The sequence below is a fragment of the Dermochelys coriacea genome, chromosome 13, assembly GCF_009764565.3.
Source record: "Dermochelys coriacea isolate rDerCor1 chromosome 13, rDerCor1.pri.v4, whole genome shotgun sequence".
NCBI classification, from domain to species: Eukaryota; Metazoa; Chordata; order Testudines; family Dermochelyidae; genus Dermochelys; species Dermochelys coriacea.
In genome coordinates, this window is record NC_050080.1 from 30,359,916 (window position 1) to 30,378,963 (window position 19,048).

At 55.8% G+C, this 19,048-nt stretch overlaps 1 protein-coding gene across 8 annotated transcripts in view; it reads right to left on the minus strand.

The window, feature by feature from the left end:
* SOGA1 (suppressor of glucose, autophagy associated 1) overlaps positions 1-19,048 on the minus strand; it is a 106,204-nt gene that overhangs the window by 65,102 nt on the left and 22,054 nt on the right. For all 8 annotated transcript variants that reach the window (XM_043495528.1, XM_043495526.1, XM_043495527.1 and 5 more), the window contains exon 3: positions 11,622-11,780. In XM_043495528.1, the coding sequence (XP_043351463.1) occupies positions 11,622-11,780 (159 nt within the window). The remainder of the gene's footprint in view (positions 1-11,621; positions 11,781-19,048) is intronic.

Sequence of the window (19,048 nt, forward strand, 5' to 3'; positions counted from 1 at the left end):
TGTGAATTCGGTTATTTAATATCATGCAGACACTTGCACCAAGAGACTGCTCTATCGGCCGTGTGCCCCACCCTGAGCTAGAACCCTGCCGTTTGCTGCCAGCTTTGGTTATGGGCTGCTGAACGCAGAAAACAAACCCCCAAGTGTGAACTTTGACCTTTTTGCCACCTAGGTCAATCTAACCATTTGCAAAAACAATACCAATGCCTGACAACTGCATTACGGGTAAGGCTATGTTTATGTCACCATGGTCATCCTGACATTCTCTGCTTCAGCCCCAGGGGCTGAGGGATCAGAGCTGGCAGCTAGCAGGGCCCCGGGAGGGTTCCAGCGACAGGCAACAGCCTCCTCAGGGTTTCAGCGAAGGGCTACAGCCTCGCGCAAGGGAAGGGCAGCTCCTTGGGTGAATGGCTGGGTGTGTCCTGTTTTCTCTTTGGGAAATATGGTCACCCTGCAGCTCCCAGCCGCAGGGTGTGGAGGGAGACCGCTCCCTCCCCGGCAGCTTCCAGCTGCTGCGGGCAGTGGGGGTACCTCACAGTGGCAGAGGAAACCATGGAGCCGCAGCAGCAGAAGTCACAGACAGGTCACAGCTTCCGTGAATTTTTGTTTATTGCCCGTGACATGTCAGTGACTTTTACTAAAAATATCCATGACAAAATCTTAACCTTAATTATGGAGGCACACTGCTGCCGACTAGGAGAAATCCCATCACAACATGGTCCCCAGCTTGATTGAATGGACTTTGGCCAAGGATGTAGTTAAAGGGGAGGGAAGGTGCAGCACGTCTACCAATGCGATATATGCCATCATGTGCCAGCAATGCCCCAAACTGGACAGTCTCTATGCACAAGAATAAATGGACACAAATCTGACATCAGGAATCATAACATTCAAAAACCGATAGGAGAACACTTCAACCTCTCTGGCCACTCAGTAAAAGATTTAAGGGTGGCAATTTTGCAACAGAAAAGCTTCAAAAACAGACTCCAACAAGAAACTGCTGAGCTTGAATTAATATGCAAACTAGATACCATTAACTTGGGTTTGAATAGAGACTGGGAGTGGCTGGGTCACTACACATATTGAATCTATTTCCTTAAGTTAAGTATCCTCACACCTTCTTGTCAACTGTCTAAATGGGCCATCTTGATTATCACTACAAAAGTTTTTTTCTCCTGCTGATAATAGCTCATCTTAACTAATTACAGGTTTCAGAGTAGCAGCCCTGTTAGTCTGTATTCGCAAAAAGAAAAGAAGTACTTGTGGCACCTTAGAGACTAACAAATTTATTTGAGCATAAGCTTTCGTGAGCTACAGCTCATTTCATCGGATGCATCCGATGAAGTGAGCTGTAGCTCACGAAAGCTTATGCTCAAATAAATTTGTTAGTCTCTAAGGTGCCACAAGTACTCCTTTTCTTCTTAACTAATTAGCCTCTCACAGTTTGTATGGCAACTTCCAACTTATCTGTATGCATATATATTTCTTCTTACTATATGTTCCATTCTATGCATCCGATGAAGTGGGCTGTAGCCCACGAAAGCTTATGAAAGCTGAAGGGGGCTGCTGGCAGCTCGTTTAACACCTTGCATTCCCAGCCTCCTTCTTCTGGGGATGGAAGAGCACCAAGTACTGAGCCAATCCCCAGTGAAGCAGGGAAGTGCTGTCACAGTCAGGGTCTGCCATGGACTAGAATGGCACAGTTGGGGCTGGAGGCCAGCAGCCCTGATTCGCAGCTCCCTGTTCTACCCAATAGGCCATGCTGCCGCCCCAGGGTTTCTAGGGGCACCCCGTACCCCACGAGGAGCAGAAGCACACGAGGGAAGCTTCTGATCCTACTACCCGTTTTGGTGATAAAGGACAGCTCAGCCTGGCACCTCTCAGCAACACAGAATGTAAAGTGGACACCAGCACAAACCTCCCTGGCTTCTGATCATCGCACTTGAAAAACTTCCATGTGTACAGGAATCCTGCTGCAGGCCTTCTGGAGCCACCCGCTTTGGCCTGTCTCCCTGCAGTGCTAACACTCTGGAGGGAAGTCACTCTATCATGAGCTGCCCTGGGCTCTGTAAACCACAGACCCAGAGACAGCTGCCCTGACGAATGCTGGGTGCAGACAGTATGACCGATACAGCTGGACCAGACCTACTGATGACTTTGGAGATCAAGCCTGAGGCCTTGTACTGGTGATGGAAGTGGTTTGGAAGCTGGTGCGGGAATCGGCGCAAAGAGGAACCGTGCTCAACAGGCTGCTCTGTGAGGGGACTGGCTCCCTTAGGAATGAGACTCTGACAGCTTCAGGGCAGGGCCAGAGAGTGAACAAACCCTGTGAGGTGGTTTGCATGGCTACTTGACACAATACTGTGACTAAGCACAACGGGAGGGGCTGCAAGATCTGACCAGCTCGTGGTGGTCTGTGCAAAGCAGTGTCCTGCACCACCCACCAAGAATGTCGCAAATGCCCATGTGGTTCTAGCATCAGCTCAGAGTAGCAATAATGACCTTGGCCCAGGGCATTTCCTGGGGCTTCACAACCAGTGGCAGCTCCTCTGTTGCACCTTAGATCAGCAGCTTCTGCCAGCCAGTCATGCACCTACACTCCCGGCTTCAGTCATTCCAGTTCCAGGCCGGACTTCCTGGATTGGCTGCCCAGCTTTAGTCTTGATCACGTAGATTTGCATGGAAACAGCATCTTTATTTCTTAACTGCTCCCCCAGCTCAAGCCTGACATCACCAGCCAAAGACAGAGTCTGTCCAGGTCCTTACAGCACTCCCATGGCTAGCATGCCAGCACCAGAGCGCGATTCTTTAAACGGAGTCCAGGAACCCACAGCTACAGCCCGACAGTCTGAGGGAAGATGTCAGAGGAAGCAAGCTCAACAAAGCACTTCTCTCTTCCTACCAGCATCCCCTCAGGCTTGCCCTGAGCTTAGCTGACCTCCGCCAGGCACTGAGCAAGCGGGGAGATGGGGCTGAGCAGACACTTCAACCCAGGCTGCATCACCATGGGCCTTCCCCAGATTTAGGGCAACATGAGGAAGAGGATGGAGCTGGAAGGGACGGCTGTCTGTTGCTCAGATGCCTATAACACCACTCTGGGTTTGCTGCGAGAGCGACGACCTGAGCCAGTTCAGGGTGTTTCTGTTGATCTGTGCAGGGACTTAGAGGTGGGCTTGGACTGTCTACTGATCAAAGGCATCCACTGCAGCAGAGGCCCGATGTCACGAGCATGGAGGCACCTGTACCTGCCCACCAGACTAACGGGTGCTGTCTCTGTCTTATTCCTTGAGCTGGAGCCTGATGCAGTAGGGTCCAGCTACTTGGCCAACAGGAGAAACTGGACTCTGCTCATTTATTAGCTTCTCTATCAGCTTGTTCAGGAATATGAGGCCTGACAAGGCAGCACTGCCCAGTCGTTCCCTGGAGCAAGGATTTTGTTAGCTCTGAGCAGACTCCTGCCCGCCTGGGGAAGCATGGCAGATTCCTCTGCTCAGGCGAGATGCCCAGGTCTGGGACCATCTCTCAGGTGGGGTCCAAGAGTTCTTTATTCTTTCCCAGTCTAAAGGGGCAGACACAGGTGGTGCCCAGGTGCTACCACTGGCCCAGGAGAGGAGCAGCTTTGCTGCTAAAATTCTTTTCCCGTTGCTGCAGGAACAGAATTTGTTTTACCTGATAATTCACGTGGGCTCAGCAGGATTCCTGGGGGCGGGAGGTAAGGAGGAGTGTTTTTGGCTTTGAGGAGAGAGCATTATGTGCCTCGAGCCTGACTCCAGATGTATCCTACCAGGAGGTGTGAGCCGGTACGACATCGTGCATCAACTATGGGAAAGGGACTGAGAGACTTTTTCCATTGGACCATGTGAGCTGGAACCATAAACTCACTGATCATTAAATCCCACCAAATGAGGGTAGATCCATCCTCATCATTGTATCCGCTCATCATACTCCACAATGAACATAGCCATTATATGGACAACGTACCCCCATATCTCAATGTCTGTACTTTGACCCATTAAACTTTTACCCCCAATCAGGGAGACTGCAAATCATGTTTTCCTTACGCCACCTGCTCCTAAACTGAATTTCGCACCCCTTGATAATCTGTACCTTATTCCCTGATAACCAGAAACTTCTATGCCTAAACTCTGTACCGTTTTCTTTTTACTTCAACATTATCTTAATAAAATTTTTATTCATTGCTCTGCAGCCACTATAAAACAGATTAGATCTCAATCCCCAAGGCTGCAGCTCTATTTTACTTGCCCCAGGCAAAAGGTGAAGCACTCCTGCAGGGCTCAGAGGTCCAGTTCTCCCAGGAAGCCTCTAAAACCCCTGTCCTCCCAGCTGCCTGGCTCCGGCCCACCCAGTCCCCACAGCTGTCACCTTGGCCTCCTGGAAATCCCAGTGTAAGACTGCCAGCCACTGCAGGAAGTGACAGGTTGAGGGAATGTAGACGCTCTTGGGCTTCTCTGCCAGGGAGCAGCCCACAAATCACATCAGCTCCCCAATGTGTCAGCTCCCCTTTACACTACACATATTGGCCCATGAATCCTAGATTTATCTGTGCTGGGGACAGAGCAACTCCAGAGAAAGGCCAGAGCCCACAGCTCATTGGAATCCAGCTTCTGCCTCTGATCCCTCATACAGCATGGAAAGGACAGAGGCGTAGAGCAGCCGAATGCTGCAGACATGAAGATGGGCTTTGCGGAACGGCTGATTGAGAGCTTTATGAGATTTTAACACCCGCTTTCAGTTCCACAGCCTGCTACAGCTGCAGACCTCCCAGGAAACCAAACGGATTGCAGGCTCACGTGGTCTCCTCCCTCCCTGGAGCAGCATGGAGCTGGCAGGCCCAAGCACTTGCCAATACAAGATGTAGGGGGTTTGTTACAGATGTCCCTCCGATACCTCTACTAAATATGCAACTGCCCCAGTCACCACCACATTGTCCACAGCATGATGCCACTGAGCCCAGAACCATCACACTCCCCCAGGTAGATGAGACAAGGCAGGGCTCGAGCCTAGGACTGGGGCTATCCTGGCTCAATTTCCTGCTCTGCCTCCGACTTCCTGTGTGCCCTTAGCCATGCCCCTTAGCCTCCCGGGGCCTCAGTTCCCATCTGTGCAGGGGGCGGGGTTGTCACAAGCCTGCCCTGCCTCCCAGGGGTGTCAAGATAAATGCATGGGAGATGGTGAGGGGCTCAGATACTGTGGGGAGGGGGAGCAAGTACCTCAGGTAAACAGGAGAGACTCAGACTTGGCAGCCAGTTCCAGGCAGGACCCTCCCAGCCAAGCTGCCTGACCTGACTTTCTGCACCAGCCAGCAGGGAGTGTTTGGGCAGCAGACAGTGAATTCAGGGAAGGGACGAATGACCCAGATGACCCTCCAACACCACAACAAGTGCTCCTCACCAGCCGGCCTCTTCCTCGCCACCCGACATGGGGCAGCAGAACTGAAACCTGGGTAAGGTGTTCCACCAGCTGGCGTCGTACAGCGGGTTTCATTCTGGCCACATGCACAGCAGCCTGGCCAGCTGGTCAGACCGATCCAGCAGGGCAGCAAAGCTGCAGGCTAGCCCCGGTTCTCCACTCAGTACCCAAGAGGCCTCAGGTACAGAGGGTGAGGCGGGGTACTCCATGATGAATCTTCCCAGAGACGCCCCCACTCATCTCCTACCCCCAGCAGCTCGGACAACCCAGCTTCCAAGCACGCAGCACCTGGGGTTCTGACCTCCCTGCCCGCGGCTGCAGCTTTGGGCCGTGCTGCTCAAGAGGAGTTAAGAACAACCCACCGCCCCGCCCCACACACGCCTGCTGGGCTAGTGCTCACTCCCTAGGCCCTGCCGTGTCTGCTCGCCACACGCAGAGCAGGACCCAAGAACAGCCTGGCAGGTCAGCTGGGGAGTGGGCGCCGCCACCTGGAGGAGTCAGAGCTGGGATGGAGAGAGAAGAGGGGACCACGGTGGGGGTGGCTTGAGGAAGGGAGAAAGGTCAGCTAGGGAAGGTGGCTGTGGGGGGAGTCAGATAAGCAGGCAGGAAATGGGGGATGCCTGGGGGAAGAGGCTGCTCCCCACACACTCAGAGCAAAGACGGCCTGCTGCCTGCCCAGAGACACTGCGTGTGGGGAGAGTGGGCCGGCACCCGACGGGTGACAAGGCTGCTGGGGCCGTGGGCAAGGCAGGGGCTACTGGAGAAGGGAGCAACTGGATGGAGCAGAGAGCGGTGGGATATGGCAGGGCCCCCAGAGGTTGGGATACATTTCAGGTAAGCGGCAAAACACGCATGTGCTTATCTGAGTGAGACCCAAGATTCTCCATCTGTGCACCCACAGACCTGGGGGCTGGCCCAGCCCAGGCTCCGTGCACACCAGTGCTTGCTGCTGGTAGGGTTAGCTCCAAAACTACCCTAGCCCTGGAAGCACCAATGCTTCGCCCTGCCTAAAACCCACCTGTGACTCACCAGCTCCGAGTAGGGGAGTGAGGGAGGGGGGACGAATATCCCTTTCTCATGGCCATGTCCCTCCCACTTCCCTCACCGGCTGGGGGTGGGTCTGGCAGGTAAGCAAGGTAAGTTTAGCAGCTGCCATTTGGCAAGCCGGGCAGGAGGCAAGCCAGAAAGGAGGAAAGTGCAGTGATGGGGGGTGATGACCAGCTAGGCGCGTAGCCATTGTCACCATGGCGGATTTTCAATGTGTTGTGGCAAAGCACAAGCAGGAAGAGGAGCGAGCGCCTGGGTGGGCAGTGGGAGCCTGCGGGACAAGGACCCTCATCGCCATTGTTTCACGTGCAGGGCAGCAGACAGGATGCAGAAGCATGGCAAACCCTGCCCCCGCAAGCCCCCCAGGTAGTGTGGCGGTGAAGAGAAGGGTGTGCAGTGGCTCTGATGCTCATGATCATCAGCCCTTTGCCAAGCAGATTGCTCAGGGAGCCTCACACACAGCGGAAGTTCCTCATCATGGAGGGTGCAGAGCCAGGTCGCAGGCACGCACCATGCGCCTGACCTGCTCCTGCATTCCCTGCACGTTACCTCCTTCCTTCCCACCACTTTTCACAGCTCTTTTCAAAGCTGAATTTGATTCTTGTTTTCCAGCCACTGCTGCCTGCTCCTGATGTAGAGACCCATGGGGGAAGAGAAGCCACACTGACTCGAAGGGGACAAATTTCATGCCGCTTTAGTGGGTCTTGAGAAACCCTCCACTGTGAGCCACCAGGTCTCCTGCTCCTCCGAGATGCAGGCATTTCCCCTCGCCCGGGCGGAGCAGGCCAGCTGCCTACTCAACCCCACAGTCTCAGCAAGTGTTTGGTGAACAGCCCTGCCAGCCACACTACTAATCAGGGACACAAGCTGGTGCTGGGACCCGGCAGCCAAAGAATGCAGCTGAGCAATGCAAGCCGCTGCCTTTGCCAAGGTGCTGAGATCTAGGCCACTCCTATCAAGGACATGCCCATTGTCAGGGTTGCTGCTGCTGCTGGGAAGCCCTCATGCAGTGAGCAAACCCTCCCAAAGGAGCAGGACCATACCACGCTTACATCTCTCCCCCAGCAGCAAAATGCTCTTGTGACACCAGCATGACTCTAGAACAGGGCTGGACCCAGCTGTCCCACCCCAAGGCCAGAAAAGCGGCTGGGTAACGTCCGGAGAGGGCGTCCCTGAGCCTGCAATATCAGCACTACAGTCCTGTCCGGTTTCAGAGTAGCAGCCGTGTTAGTCTGTTTCTTTTTACAGTCCTGTCCGTCTCTGCCGCTGGGGTCATGGTGTCAGCGCGGCCATGCCGCCGGGCACCCATCCAGCACTACGGGCTGGCAGCAGGACTGTGATTGCGGGGCAGTGCTGGGTTCAGATTAACATGTCAGTCCTGGTGTGCCGAGCTCCGCCACGCGGCTCCGCTGGGCATCAGGACCAGGTCCTGTCTCATCCCCCTCCTGCCGCCAAAGGACTCAGGCGCTCCGGGAGATGCAGCCCTGGGAGGGGAGAAGATGCATGAAGCCACAGGTGTCGCGGTGCATGCGATTGGCCTTCCCATCATTTATCCAATTATGGGAGATGCCTCTTCCGGCTGGAGAAATAATCAGCCTCTAATCCCCTTAGGGGCAAACCTGTCCCTGTGCTGAGTTGTGGAGAGGGGCTTGTTTGTATTGCTATTAACCAGCTCGGCTGCTGCGCTGCCAAAATGCAACTCAGCCCAGGATGACGAGGCGGCTGAGGGCTGTTAACTCACTTGTTCAGAAATCCTAATTAGACAACCAAATGAATCACTGAAGCTGCTAATTAGGAGCTGGGACCTTGCTGGCCTCGTGGTATCCACTGCATGGGCGTGCCAGTCCAGCTCCTTTGCTGAGCCACCTCAGACAGCATCTCAGCCCAGAGGAGCATCACAGTTTGGACATATTCCAAGAACAGCGGGCTAAATAAGTTAGCAGCCAAGCATGAGTATCCCAGAGGATGCCTGCTGGAGTCAGGACCTGATCTGACCCCACCTGCAGTTCAGGTCTAAGCCATTGAAAATCACAGCTCCCAGCTGAAAAGAGATTTCGGCCCCCGCTCATCACACACCTCTGAAGTGCAGAGTCCTGAGAGCTGGCACAAGGGATGGTTCTCCCCAGCCCAGAGTGGACCCTCGCAGCCCTCTGTAAAAGAGGCAGGAGAGTTTGGCTTTAGCTAAGACACCTGCAGTGGGCAGGGGGGTGGGTGTGTGTGTGTCTCTCTCTCTCTCACACACTCCCTCCCTATAGATTTGTCTCTGGCACATCTGCAAGCTTTCAGGTGCATGGGAACAGTTTCTAGTCATGCTGGCACCTCCAGGGAACTGCACATTTGCCTCTGAGATGACAATATTCTGTGCTTATGTACTGCTTCCTCTCTCAAGCCCCTTCCCCAGGAGGGTCAGCATTAGCAGCTCCATTTCACAGATGGGAAACTGAGATAATGAGGGGGAAGCAACTTGCCCAAGGCCACAAAGCAAGTCAGCTGCAGAGAAGAGAGCACAAGCCATGTCTAACTTCAAGCTCACTACTCCATCAGATCACAACTGCCCTTGGGACAGCCCTGAGGGCCCCCAGGTCCAGGCAGATCCACCTCCCTAGCAAAGCTAAGGAGCTGCATCTTCCTGTCTGAAGGCTGTGGAGATTAACAAGAGGGACTTCAAACACCAGTGCACGGCACTGGCCTTTCCTCCCACCTGCCGCCTCCATGCACAGTTGCTCAGAATAAGAAATGAAAGGCTGAGGCAGGAAGACAAACACAGCTGGGCTGCATCAAGACTGGCGAAGAAACGCAGCAACACAAAGCCAAACTGCCTGGCAGAGGAGGCAGGAAGGTGTTTCCAGCGAGGAGGAGGAACTGACCAGACAGAGGGCATGCAGCTGCGATACCAAACCGAGAGAGCCCTGCGAATGAGGGAGAACTCTCCAGATGCAGCTCTCCTCTGTGCAGTGCTGAAAGCCTGGACAGGGCACTGCCACTCCCGCGGGGGCAATTCTGCATTGGCACTAACTGGCTGGGATTGGAGGGGTCACCCTCGCCTCTGAACAAGGAGCACTAGACAACGACACCCTGGTGCTGCATGTTCTGGCACCTCTCAGCGAGATCCTGAGTGCAGGCGACACACAAACCTTAATCCCTGGCCACTGCTAGACATCAATAACTCTCCGTCTCCTCACAGCACGCTCACATTGCAGCTTTCTCTGCCTCTCGGGATCAGGCCATAGAATTCCCCGCAGTTCTGCTCCAGCCGCTTTCCTTTGCTAGTCCATGATCTCCGGCTGCACACAAGCTAGTATCGTATGCTCACGGTTGGGCAGCACTCTGGCTGGGGAGCCATGCTCAAGGGAACACTGAGCCAAACGTGCATTGGAGGGCAAGGACAGACAGTAGGCAGCTCAAGAAGAGCCGCTGCTCTGAAATCAACCCCAGCCCTGTACAAAGAGCAGCTGGACAGGGTTTGCTAACAGGGTTTGCAAGTGTGAGATTAGTTCCGAGCTGCTCACATAACATGTAAGCAAAGTCCGCTCTTGGCCTGCAAGGACAAGGGCCATGGAAAGGGATCTGCACAGGAGGGAGCCAGGCAGGGCAGGAGGGTTACTGCACTTCACAAGGGTGGGTGGCTAGCTTGCTGGCTCCCCAGAGGGGCTGGCCTGGGCCAGTGGTGCAGGGAATGGCACTGGGGGTGAGCATGGAACCAAGGCCCCAGCATGGTGTGGGGGTGCTGTACTGTGCTGTGCGAGGCACAGTCTCGAGCGCTCATGGTCAGCAAAGGTGCCCAGCGCTGAGCCAGGCCAACGATCCTGCTGTCTGAGCTGAACGCCAGTCAGGGTAATTCCATCTGGTCCCCCCACCCACCCACACCACATATTCAGTGACTCCCCTTGCTCCTGCCCTGAACTATGTGTATTGACGTTACTGTCATAGCCCAGAGCATGACAGGGAGAGCAGGCCCTGCAGGAGGGAGAAGCAAGTCGGCTCTCAATGCTCCTCTCTGGCCTGCCCCGCAGCCGCCTCCCCTAGACAGCCCCCGGGGTCCTGCAGCCAGCCCCAGCTCCCTGGTTGAAGGCAGGGGCTCAGGGCACAACTCAGATGATACATGCTGGAGAGAGGCTATTCTGGGAGGCTGCAGGATCAGCAGTGCCCTCCCAGCCCCACGAGGCAGGGCATGGCGCTGCTGCTGACTGGGGCATGCATGCTGCTGTGAGGCAGACACATGGGGGGAGAGGCAAGGGCAGCACCAGACATTCTGGAAATGGGGAGGGAGGGGGGACTCTATGCCCAGAGTGACCCCAGACCCGGGCTGCTGCCAGGAGCCAGCTCCCCACCATGGCACATGCACGCTATCTGTCACCCCCTACATGCACTAGTTGCCCGGTGCATGCATGGACCCTCCCTCTGCAGCTCAGTCACACATGCCTCAGGCTGGAACGGAGCCCAGGGTGTCCCAGGGAAAGCCGACTGAGATTTCTAGGCTCAGGAGGGGCTGGTTTCCTCCCTCTCAGGCACCCCATTCATATGTTGGGAAAGTGTCACAGTCCCTTCCACCAGCAAACAAACACACCCCCTGAGGGAAGTCTTCTGCAGCTCCTGGACCTCCCACCCTGGCCCCACTCACCAACCGTCACAGGAGGGCGGAACAGTATTTATTAGTCCATGTCTATGGAGAGCGTCCACATGGGCAGTCAAAGCCGCTGCTGTCGAATCAGAGAGCTGGAGGCACACGGGTCAGCCCCTGCTGCTAAGGCCTCCCTGAACTGTAGCGAAGTAAATCCCAGCAGGGCTAGTGACTGGTAGGGATGGAATGGAGATCTCACAAGCAACTTAGCTGAGGCCCTAGGCCATTGAGGCTCACAGAGAGGAGATAAGCACTGCCCAGGGCTTGCAAACCCGGGGGGGTGGGGGAAGGTTACAAATATTTTGATGGCAAAGCAGCTTCCATTTAAATGAGGAGAGCAGAGAGGCCAGTGGATTCCCAAGGTACAAGAAGACAGGAAGCCTTCTACAGGCACAGCCTGTAGCCACTAACCACTAACAGCTGGGCTGGCTTCCTGGTACGCCAGGGATACATAAAATATCCCTCACCCCCACACAGCAGGGTGCATACATGCTCAGTCCCCCATGCAGCCCAGCCCTCTCACCTCACGCAGTTTGTCCATCTCGTTTTGCAGCACCTGCTTGGCCAGCTCTGTCTCGATCAGCCTCTGGCGCAGGTCTTCATTCTCCTCCTCCAGCTTGATCCTCTTCTTCTCCACTACCTCCAGCTCGTTGTGGAGCCGCACAGAGACGTCCTTGGCCACCTGCAAACAGGGCAAGGCCACGCTCAGGCTGAGGCTCATAAGAAAGAGCGGGTGCAGCATCTCTAACGCCCGTATGAAAGCAGTGCTCAGGGGGGCAGGCAGGGGGGCCCATCATGCGGGGTGCTCTACAAGCACACAAGGACCCAGACACTGCCACAAAGGGCAGACCAGGCTAGAGGGCTCTAATATTTCCTTGTGGCTGGCAATAGCTTTTCCATCCATGTAGACTGGGGATTTTAAAAACAATATGCAAACAGTAGCCACAGTTTATATAGGGCCTAAAATTTGTGATGAGCAGCAGTAACTAGCCAGCAAGCGGCAGTTCTCAGAACTGGGATGATATGCCTGCCCCTAAGCGCGTGGGAAGCCTGCCCGCTGAGCCCCCTCTGAGCTAGGGGGTTTGCTGCTCTCACTGAGACCCTTCGTTCTCTCCTGAATGGACACAGACTCTGACCCAGCCTCCCGAGAGGATGAACCGACTTTGCAGGGTGCTGTCTCCAGCAGCGCGTTAGCCGCCCTGCTGTACTGGTGGCCTGGCAGTGCTGGCGGCAGTCCCAGGAAACAGAAACTAGTCCGGGATAGCTATTCAAACCGCTTCAAACCCCAGCTCCACTGAGAATGAAGAAGGGAACAACTGACACCAGCAAGAGACATTTATTGCCACTCATGCACAGCAGGGAGTGCAAATTACAGGGGCCTCAAGTGTAGCAGCCGATGTCCCCAGTCCTACAGGCAGCCCCAGTCCCCAGGCTGGATCCCCCATGTGGCATGGAGCAGGAGCCAGCACTGATCGTTCAATGGAAACATTGGTCCAAGCAAGTGGAGAGCTCAGACATGGGGAAGAGCGCATCCCAGCCAGAGTAAAAATAGCCATGGGGGAGCCTGCAACTGCTGACATAGCCAGAGGGCAACTGGCACAGCTCCACTGTACTGGCCACAGCTCCTGGAGGGAGAAGAGTCACTAAAGTGTCAGTGGGTAACTCAGAAAGACACTCTGACAGCCACAGAGATCTCTGCAAACAGGTCACATTCCTGCAACGGGTCTGCCTAGCCAGAGTGCTTGGGCTGCCAGAAGGGCCCAAGGCAAAGGAGACCGGAGCCACAGGCGAGGAGGAAGGCCAGCTGAATGGATTTAAATCAACTGATCATGGGTTTTAAACACAACTATATCTGTCACACCAGATGGGCTCAGTCTCCTTTGCCGGGTTCCTGCTAGTCCCCCAGGGCTAGGTGTCTGTGTCTATGACCATTTTCTATAAACGAAGCACCGAATGGGGTCACAACCTAATCACCCACCGCTCACAAACCCACGCCTGCCAGTCCCAGTGATGGGTTTGGTCTCCTGGAGTACCACCCGGGCCCTGGGAAGGGACGCTGCAACCGGGTGGCACCAGGATGTGCCCTCCCCAGCAGTTTGGAGGAGGTTAGCTCTGGGCCAGGATAACACCGCAGTCCCTGTGCAATCTGCCAGAGATCAGTACACTTAATCCCGGGTGGGGGCAGCTGGCACGGGCACACGTTGCCATCACACTAAGCCTATGAGGGGGAAACCATGCCCACCACATGGCGAGCGCCTCCCAGATTCCAGCAGATCGGAGAGAGAGACAGACAAGGCTCTGATGGCAACACACACGCTAATAACCCACATGAATTTCACACGCTTGTCTCTCTGCTGGAGGGCGTAGGGTGGCTGAGAGCACCAGAGAAGGGGATTTATACTTGGGGGTCCTTCCTGTGCTGGGCAGCCAAGCCCTTTTCTCCAGGGCACCCATGGCAGTGGGGGACATCAGAGAACCACTGTGCATTCCTACACCACCATTTTGATTTGCTTCTGGCTCTTCCTTGGGCCAGCTGCTCCCCAAGCCAGGAGCCCTTCTCCAGGTGATTCCATCTCACCTCCACTCTGAGTCAGGTCTGCACCACCCCAAAGGCTGGTAAAGCCTTTTCCCCTCGATCCCAGGGTGTCACGGAGGCCCCAGGCAATGCTCTGGAACTGCTCCCTACGAAGTCAGTCAGGACTCTGGAGGAGCCTCCTCTCTGTGAGCAGACTGTCTCCAGGGCAAAAAGCTCACACCGCTTCCACCTTCCTGGGTCTGACCTCGGAGCATTCAGCATCCTCTGCCCCTCCGTGCACTTCCCACAGCGAGTCTGCCCAGGCGGGGTCCTGGGGATGCCAGAGGGTTCTGCCACCCCAACTTCACAGTCAGGCATGACTCTTAGCCCGCCGGGAACACAGAAGGTTTATTAAATGACAGGAGCATGGTCTAAAACAGAGCTTGTAGGTACAGAGAACAGGACCCCTCAGCCAGGACCATTTTGGGAGGCAGTGAGCCAGACAACCACATCTGCACTTCACTCCACATCCCCTGCCAGCCCCAACTGACTCACTCTTCCCCCCCACTTTGTCCCTTTGCAGGGACAGGAGGTCACCTGATTCCTTTGTTCTCCAACCTCTTTAGCCATCACCTTGCAGGGGGGAAGGGCCCAGGCCATCAGTTGCCAGGAGACAGAGTGTCAGCCATTTATGTACACTGGACCTTTGCTCTGCAACAATTACACCCCCTTATCCTACCACCTAGAGACTTAAGAAATGCATAGGGGAAACTGAGGCATCCCTACAGTATTCAGAGGAAACATTAAAAACAGTCCTACTTCGTCACACTGGGCATCACCCTCAGCCAGTGGCTGTGTCAGAAACGGGGGCGGCTTTCAGCTGCAATGCAGAGAGGGAACAAACGGGCGGCATCTCCATGCCAGGCCAGGCCAGCATGGGACCCTGCAACACAACAGCTGCAAAGGCTGGGGGAGGTACAGGAGGTCCCAAGGCAGCTCTGACGGGCAGGCTAGATGGGAGAGTGGGGGTGTGTGTGTGTGTGTGTGTGTGTGTGTGTGTGTAAAGACACACAACTGCCCAGTGCACAGCTGAGGGGCCAGGGGAAGGAGATGCTCCTTGTTTAACCTTCCGCAGTTATTTGTGCAACACCCCAGCGTATACTGGTCTCTGGGAACCGGCAAGTGAGATGTTAGGGCACTGCTGCATGGCAGACAGCGCCCTAGGAATGCAGGCATGGCTGTGAGCCTCCATGGGGAAGGCGGTTTGATGAGCAAAGTGCTTAATTCCTGTGCGTGGGAACATGGCCAAGAGGCAGCTGCTGGGAGCTGAGGGTGGGAGGTGTAGGGACAATACAGACTGACACACATTGGAGCAATCACTCCCAGTCCTGTTCCCAGGACAGGGCCAGCCCATGAAGCCAGGCACCCTGTCTCGCCATTCACCTCCCTGCTGTGAAACTCATGGAAAGGGAACAAGAAGATGCAGCCAATGCCTGACACACTGATCCCCACTCTCGGACCCCGACCTCCAAAGCGAAGCCAAGCCTTCCACCCTCAGAACACAAGTATCAGCATCCAGACTCATCTCCAAGGCAGAGCAAGCAGACAGTGTCAGCTAGGGTGTGCAGAACCTGGGGGAGACAGGGCCCCTGCTCACAGACCTGAGATACAGCAAGCTGATTTGACAGGCCTGAACACCCAGGCCTTGGCCAGCTGCAGAACCGGGCCTCAGCCCTGCTGCTCTGGGGGCTGCAGTCTGATGACTCCCACAGTAACACTAGGCAGCACCACTAGTCATACTTCCTGCGGGTGCCTGCCACCCAGTCCCCTGGGGCAGCTTCCGGAAGCCATGGTTTCTGGGAGATTTTGAAAGCGCTTCCAGGATACCAGGGAATTGTGGGACAAGAAATCAAATTCCCCTAATCCCTGTGGCATTGGTCACATTTCCTAACCCTGGTCTCAAAACAGAGGCCAGGGTGTGTCATGCAGATCCACAGGGGCTCGGGCACTCTCCAGGGCACTCAACCCAGCACCCAATCCACTGCACAGGGGACGTGGGAAGGCGACTGCCACTGGCTGCAGCGACACCGTCTGGCAGCACTGCACAAGGGAGCTGGGAGCACAAAGCCAGGGTTGCTGTGCGTCGGAGGAGCAGTGCAGGGGGCCCAGGAGAGGAACAGCACGGGTGCAGCAGGGAAATAAACCCATACGTTTGGCTACATTGGTTGCAGGGAGCAGAGTTCTGTTCTATCGGCTCTCGCAGGGTTTGTCCCCAGCAGGTGGGGGCAGCAAGAGACTCGCTTTTAAATACACACTCAGACTTTGCCTCATAATTACAGGCCAGTTAGCCCCGGATGCTGGGGAGGAGTCGCCATCACTCACTTGTGACGTGTTTCTTTTCCAGGATCAGCCGCTTTCTGATGCCTGGGGCACTTGCAACCCAACCCCTCCTTTGTATAAGGGCCCTTGTTTGGCTCAAACTCAGACTTTGCTCAGTTTCCTCACGCGAGGATGAAAAAGTGCTTCATGCCACAGGATGGCCAAGTGCTAATCTAAGCCGCACGGCTGCGATGCCTGCTCTTGGGAGAGCCAGCGGGGGGAGGGGAAGGTGCCGTCTGGGCTCTGGCTGTGCAAGAGAGATTACAGAGCCAGGGCATGGAGACCTCCTCCTCCGTGTGCACAGCAGGGTAGGGAGGGGAAGCCAGGCCCTGCCCAGCTGCTGCAGCGACCTTCCTCTTCTGCCGCTCAGTGACTCTGCAGTGTGAACTCTAGGAGCCAACTGGGAGACACACATCTGGCTCCCCCTCCTCCCCTGCCTTAGTCCTACATCTACCGATTGGCCCCGGGAGGGAGCACGGCCAGGCCAGGCCCTCTGCCTGCATTGGAATGGGCCCAGAGAAGAGAAAGGGAGGGGCGATGGTGTCCAGCAAGCTGCTAGGAGCAGGATCCCTACTGTCAGTGTCAGCACTGAAGACCACAGGCTGGCAAAGGCAGACCAGGGCCTTGCCCACTAACCCCACTGAGCAGCACAAAGACAGCAGGGGGACCACAGCATCTCTGACTCCAGAGAGGGGAGTGATACAGCCCTTTGGGGATCAGCAGATGCTGCAGAAAGGAAGGGTTCAGGGCCAAGCTGGGGGTAAGGGCCTGGTTCCAGCTCCAACTCTTTGCAGAGTTGTTGATTTGGAGGCCTGGGTTCTCTGGGCGACTTGGTTTGCAGGGGATCTGAAGCTGAGAACAGTGGCGTGGACTGTCGGGCGAGAGTCAGTAAAGACTTAACAATCCGGCGCTTCTGTACCCCAGCAGCTGCCTGCTCCCCTCGTTATCTGCAACCCAGTCGTTGTAGAGATCCCCATGCTCCTGCTGCAGAACCTAAGGGTATAGCTACACTCCAGCGCCTCCAGCTGCATCGCTATGGCAATGCTGTTGCCTATATCAAAGGGCTTTTTCCATTGCTGTAGTTAATGCACTCCCACCCCCTGAGAGGAGGTAGCTACGTCGGCAAGAATCCATCTGTTGACATAGGTGCATCTACACTGGGCATTAGGACGACCTAGCTACATAGCACAGGGTGCAGAATTTTCCCCCATCCCTAAGTGATATAGCCAGGCCAATGTAATATTTACCTTTAGATCGGGCCTTAGGGTTTAAAAGTTTCTACGTGTGATGGTTGTAAAGGTCACCTTCCAATGGCGAACAGCGTTTGGCTAATCCATGGTCAACTTCCCAGTGGTCCTGAAACTCTTAAAGAGCTGTGAACTGCTCCTTTCAGCTCAATGGATGTTAACAGTGAACCCTAAGGATGGCAGTTGAAGTGTCAACACTTCTCTGTTTCACTGCTGACCACTTCAGCAGGAACACCTGGTAAATGTGCCCGTCTGTTGGTCTTGGATGCAGTGATAGTTACTGAGGAGTGGGGAGCAACCAGCTGAGGGGTGCTAGGAATTAAAGCCCCACAAAATTCAGATCACTTCTGCTCTACCCAGCTCTGTAAACCAGTCTTCAGCGAAGCCAGCTACAACCAACAAGGGCTCAGCTCTGCCGGCGTGGCTGAAACATGTGGTGGGAGCCAGGACCCCCCAGCTTTAGCTCCACAAGGGCTTCACCTGGGGCTGGAGAAAAGGGGGAGCCTCTTGTCAGGAAGGCTGAGGCCTCTGTCCTAGCCAGGCTCCAGGTCACTGAGCATAGTCAGCCCCACCACGATGGGGCGAGCAGCATCTCGGAGTGACACTCCCCTGGGAGACCTGCAGGCTACAGCTCTGCAGCTGGAACAATTCCCACACACTCAGCAAGGGTCAGAAAATGCTGAAGCTTTGTGGTCTGCCCAGCTGTACCAAGCCAGCCCTCTCTCCTCCCTCTCACTCCCATCCTCTCTCCACCCCCTCCTTCCTGTTGTACTTTCTCCCTCCCCCCCAGCTCCTCCTTTCCCTGACCTCTTCCCCACTTCTGTCCCTTGCCCCCTTGCTGCTTGTGCTATTCCCAGTGTCACTATGGCCTCATCCAACTCCTATCCCTTCAGCTAGGGAAGCTCTAGCAGAGGTCCTGAGGCTGGGACCGGGCCACAGAGGGCACAAGATGACACAGCCGTCCATCCGGCAGCGTGGATGCTGCCGTGCCACGCCCGCACCATCCCCGGGGCAGCAGTGGAGCCACGCAGCCCTCTTTCCCAGCTGCCTGGGACAGTCATTAGCTAGCCCAGACCCTCAGGCAGCTCCTGGGTACAGCTCGCCCTTGCTGGTCCCTTCAGCATCTCAGCTCCAGGATTCAAAGCAGCACTGGTAGGAGAGCAAATCCCTGCCCAAGAGGCCAGGAGCCCCGGCCCCGCCACGTGGGTGGCCACACATCAGGCTGGGGCGGCACAAGCAAAGGGGCATTCGAGGGGAACAACAAAGGAAAGCGTGGCTCCTGCTGCAGCTGTGCCCTCCCGTGCCCCTCCTTTCCACGGAGAAAGATGCTGTCAAGGGAGAGGGGAGCCCAGAAATCTCAACCCAAGGTTCCACCATGCAGAGGGTCACAGTACGGTCCCCTTCCGATGATGGGGAGGGGCAGGACCTTACAGACTACCTGCAATGTGAGATGACCCCAGCAGCCCCTGGGACTGGCCAGTTCAACCCCTCACAGCCAGCCAGCATGGAGGGGGCACTGCCAACCCCCCCCGCCCATCCACCCCCCCCTCACATTGCTCCGCTCCAAAGGGCCCACTCCTCTGCACAGCCTCAGGGAAAGCAGGACAGCAGCTTGCACAGACCAGCAACTGCCACAGGGCCTCCCCATCACTCCGGCAGCGTGGGGGAGTAAGGGGGGGGAACCTCCACACCCAGCTGCCTTCAGAGTCACAGCAGCAGGATCCCCTCCCCCAGCCACCCAAAAAGCAGCAGCGGGCCCTCGCCTGGGGCAGTCTGCCCTAGTGTACACCTCTGGCTGCACGTGGTACC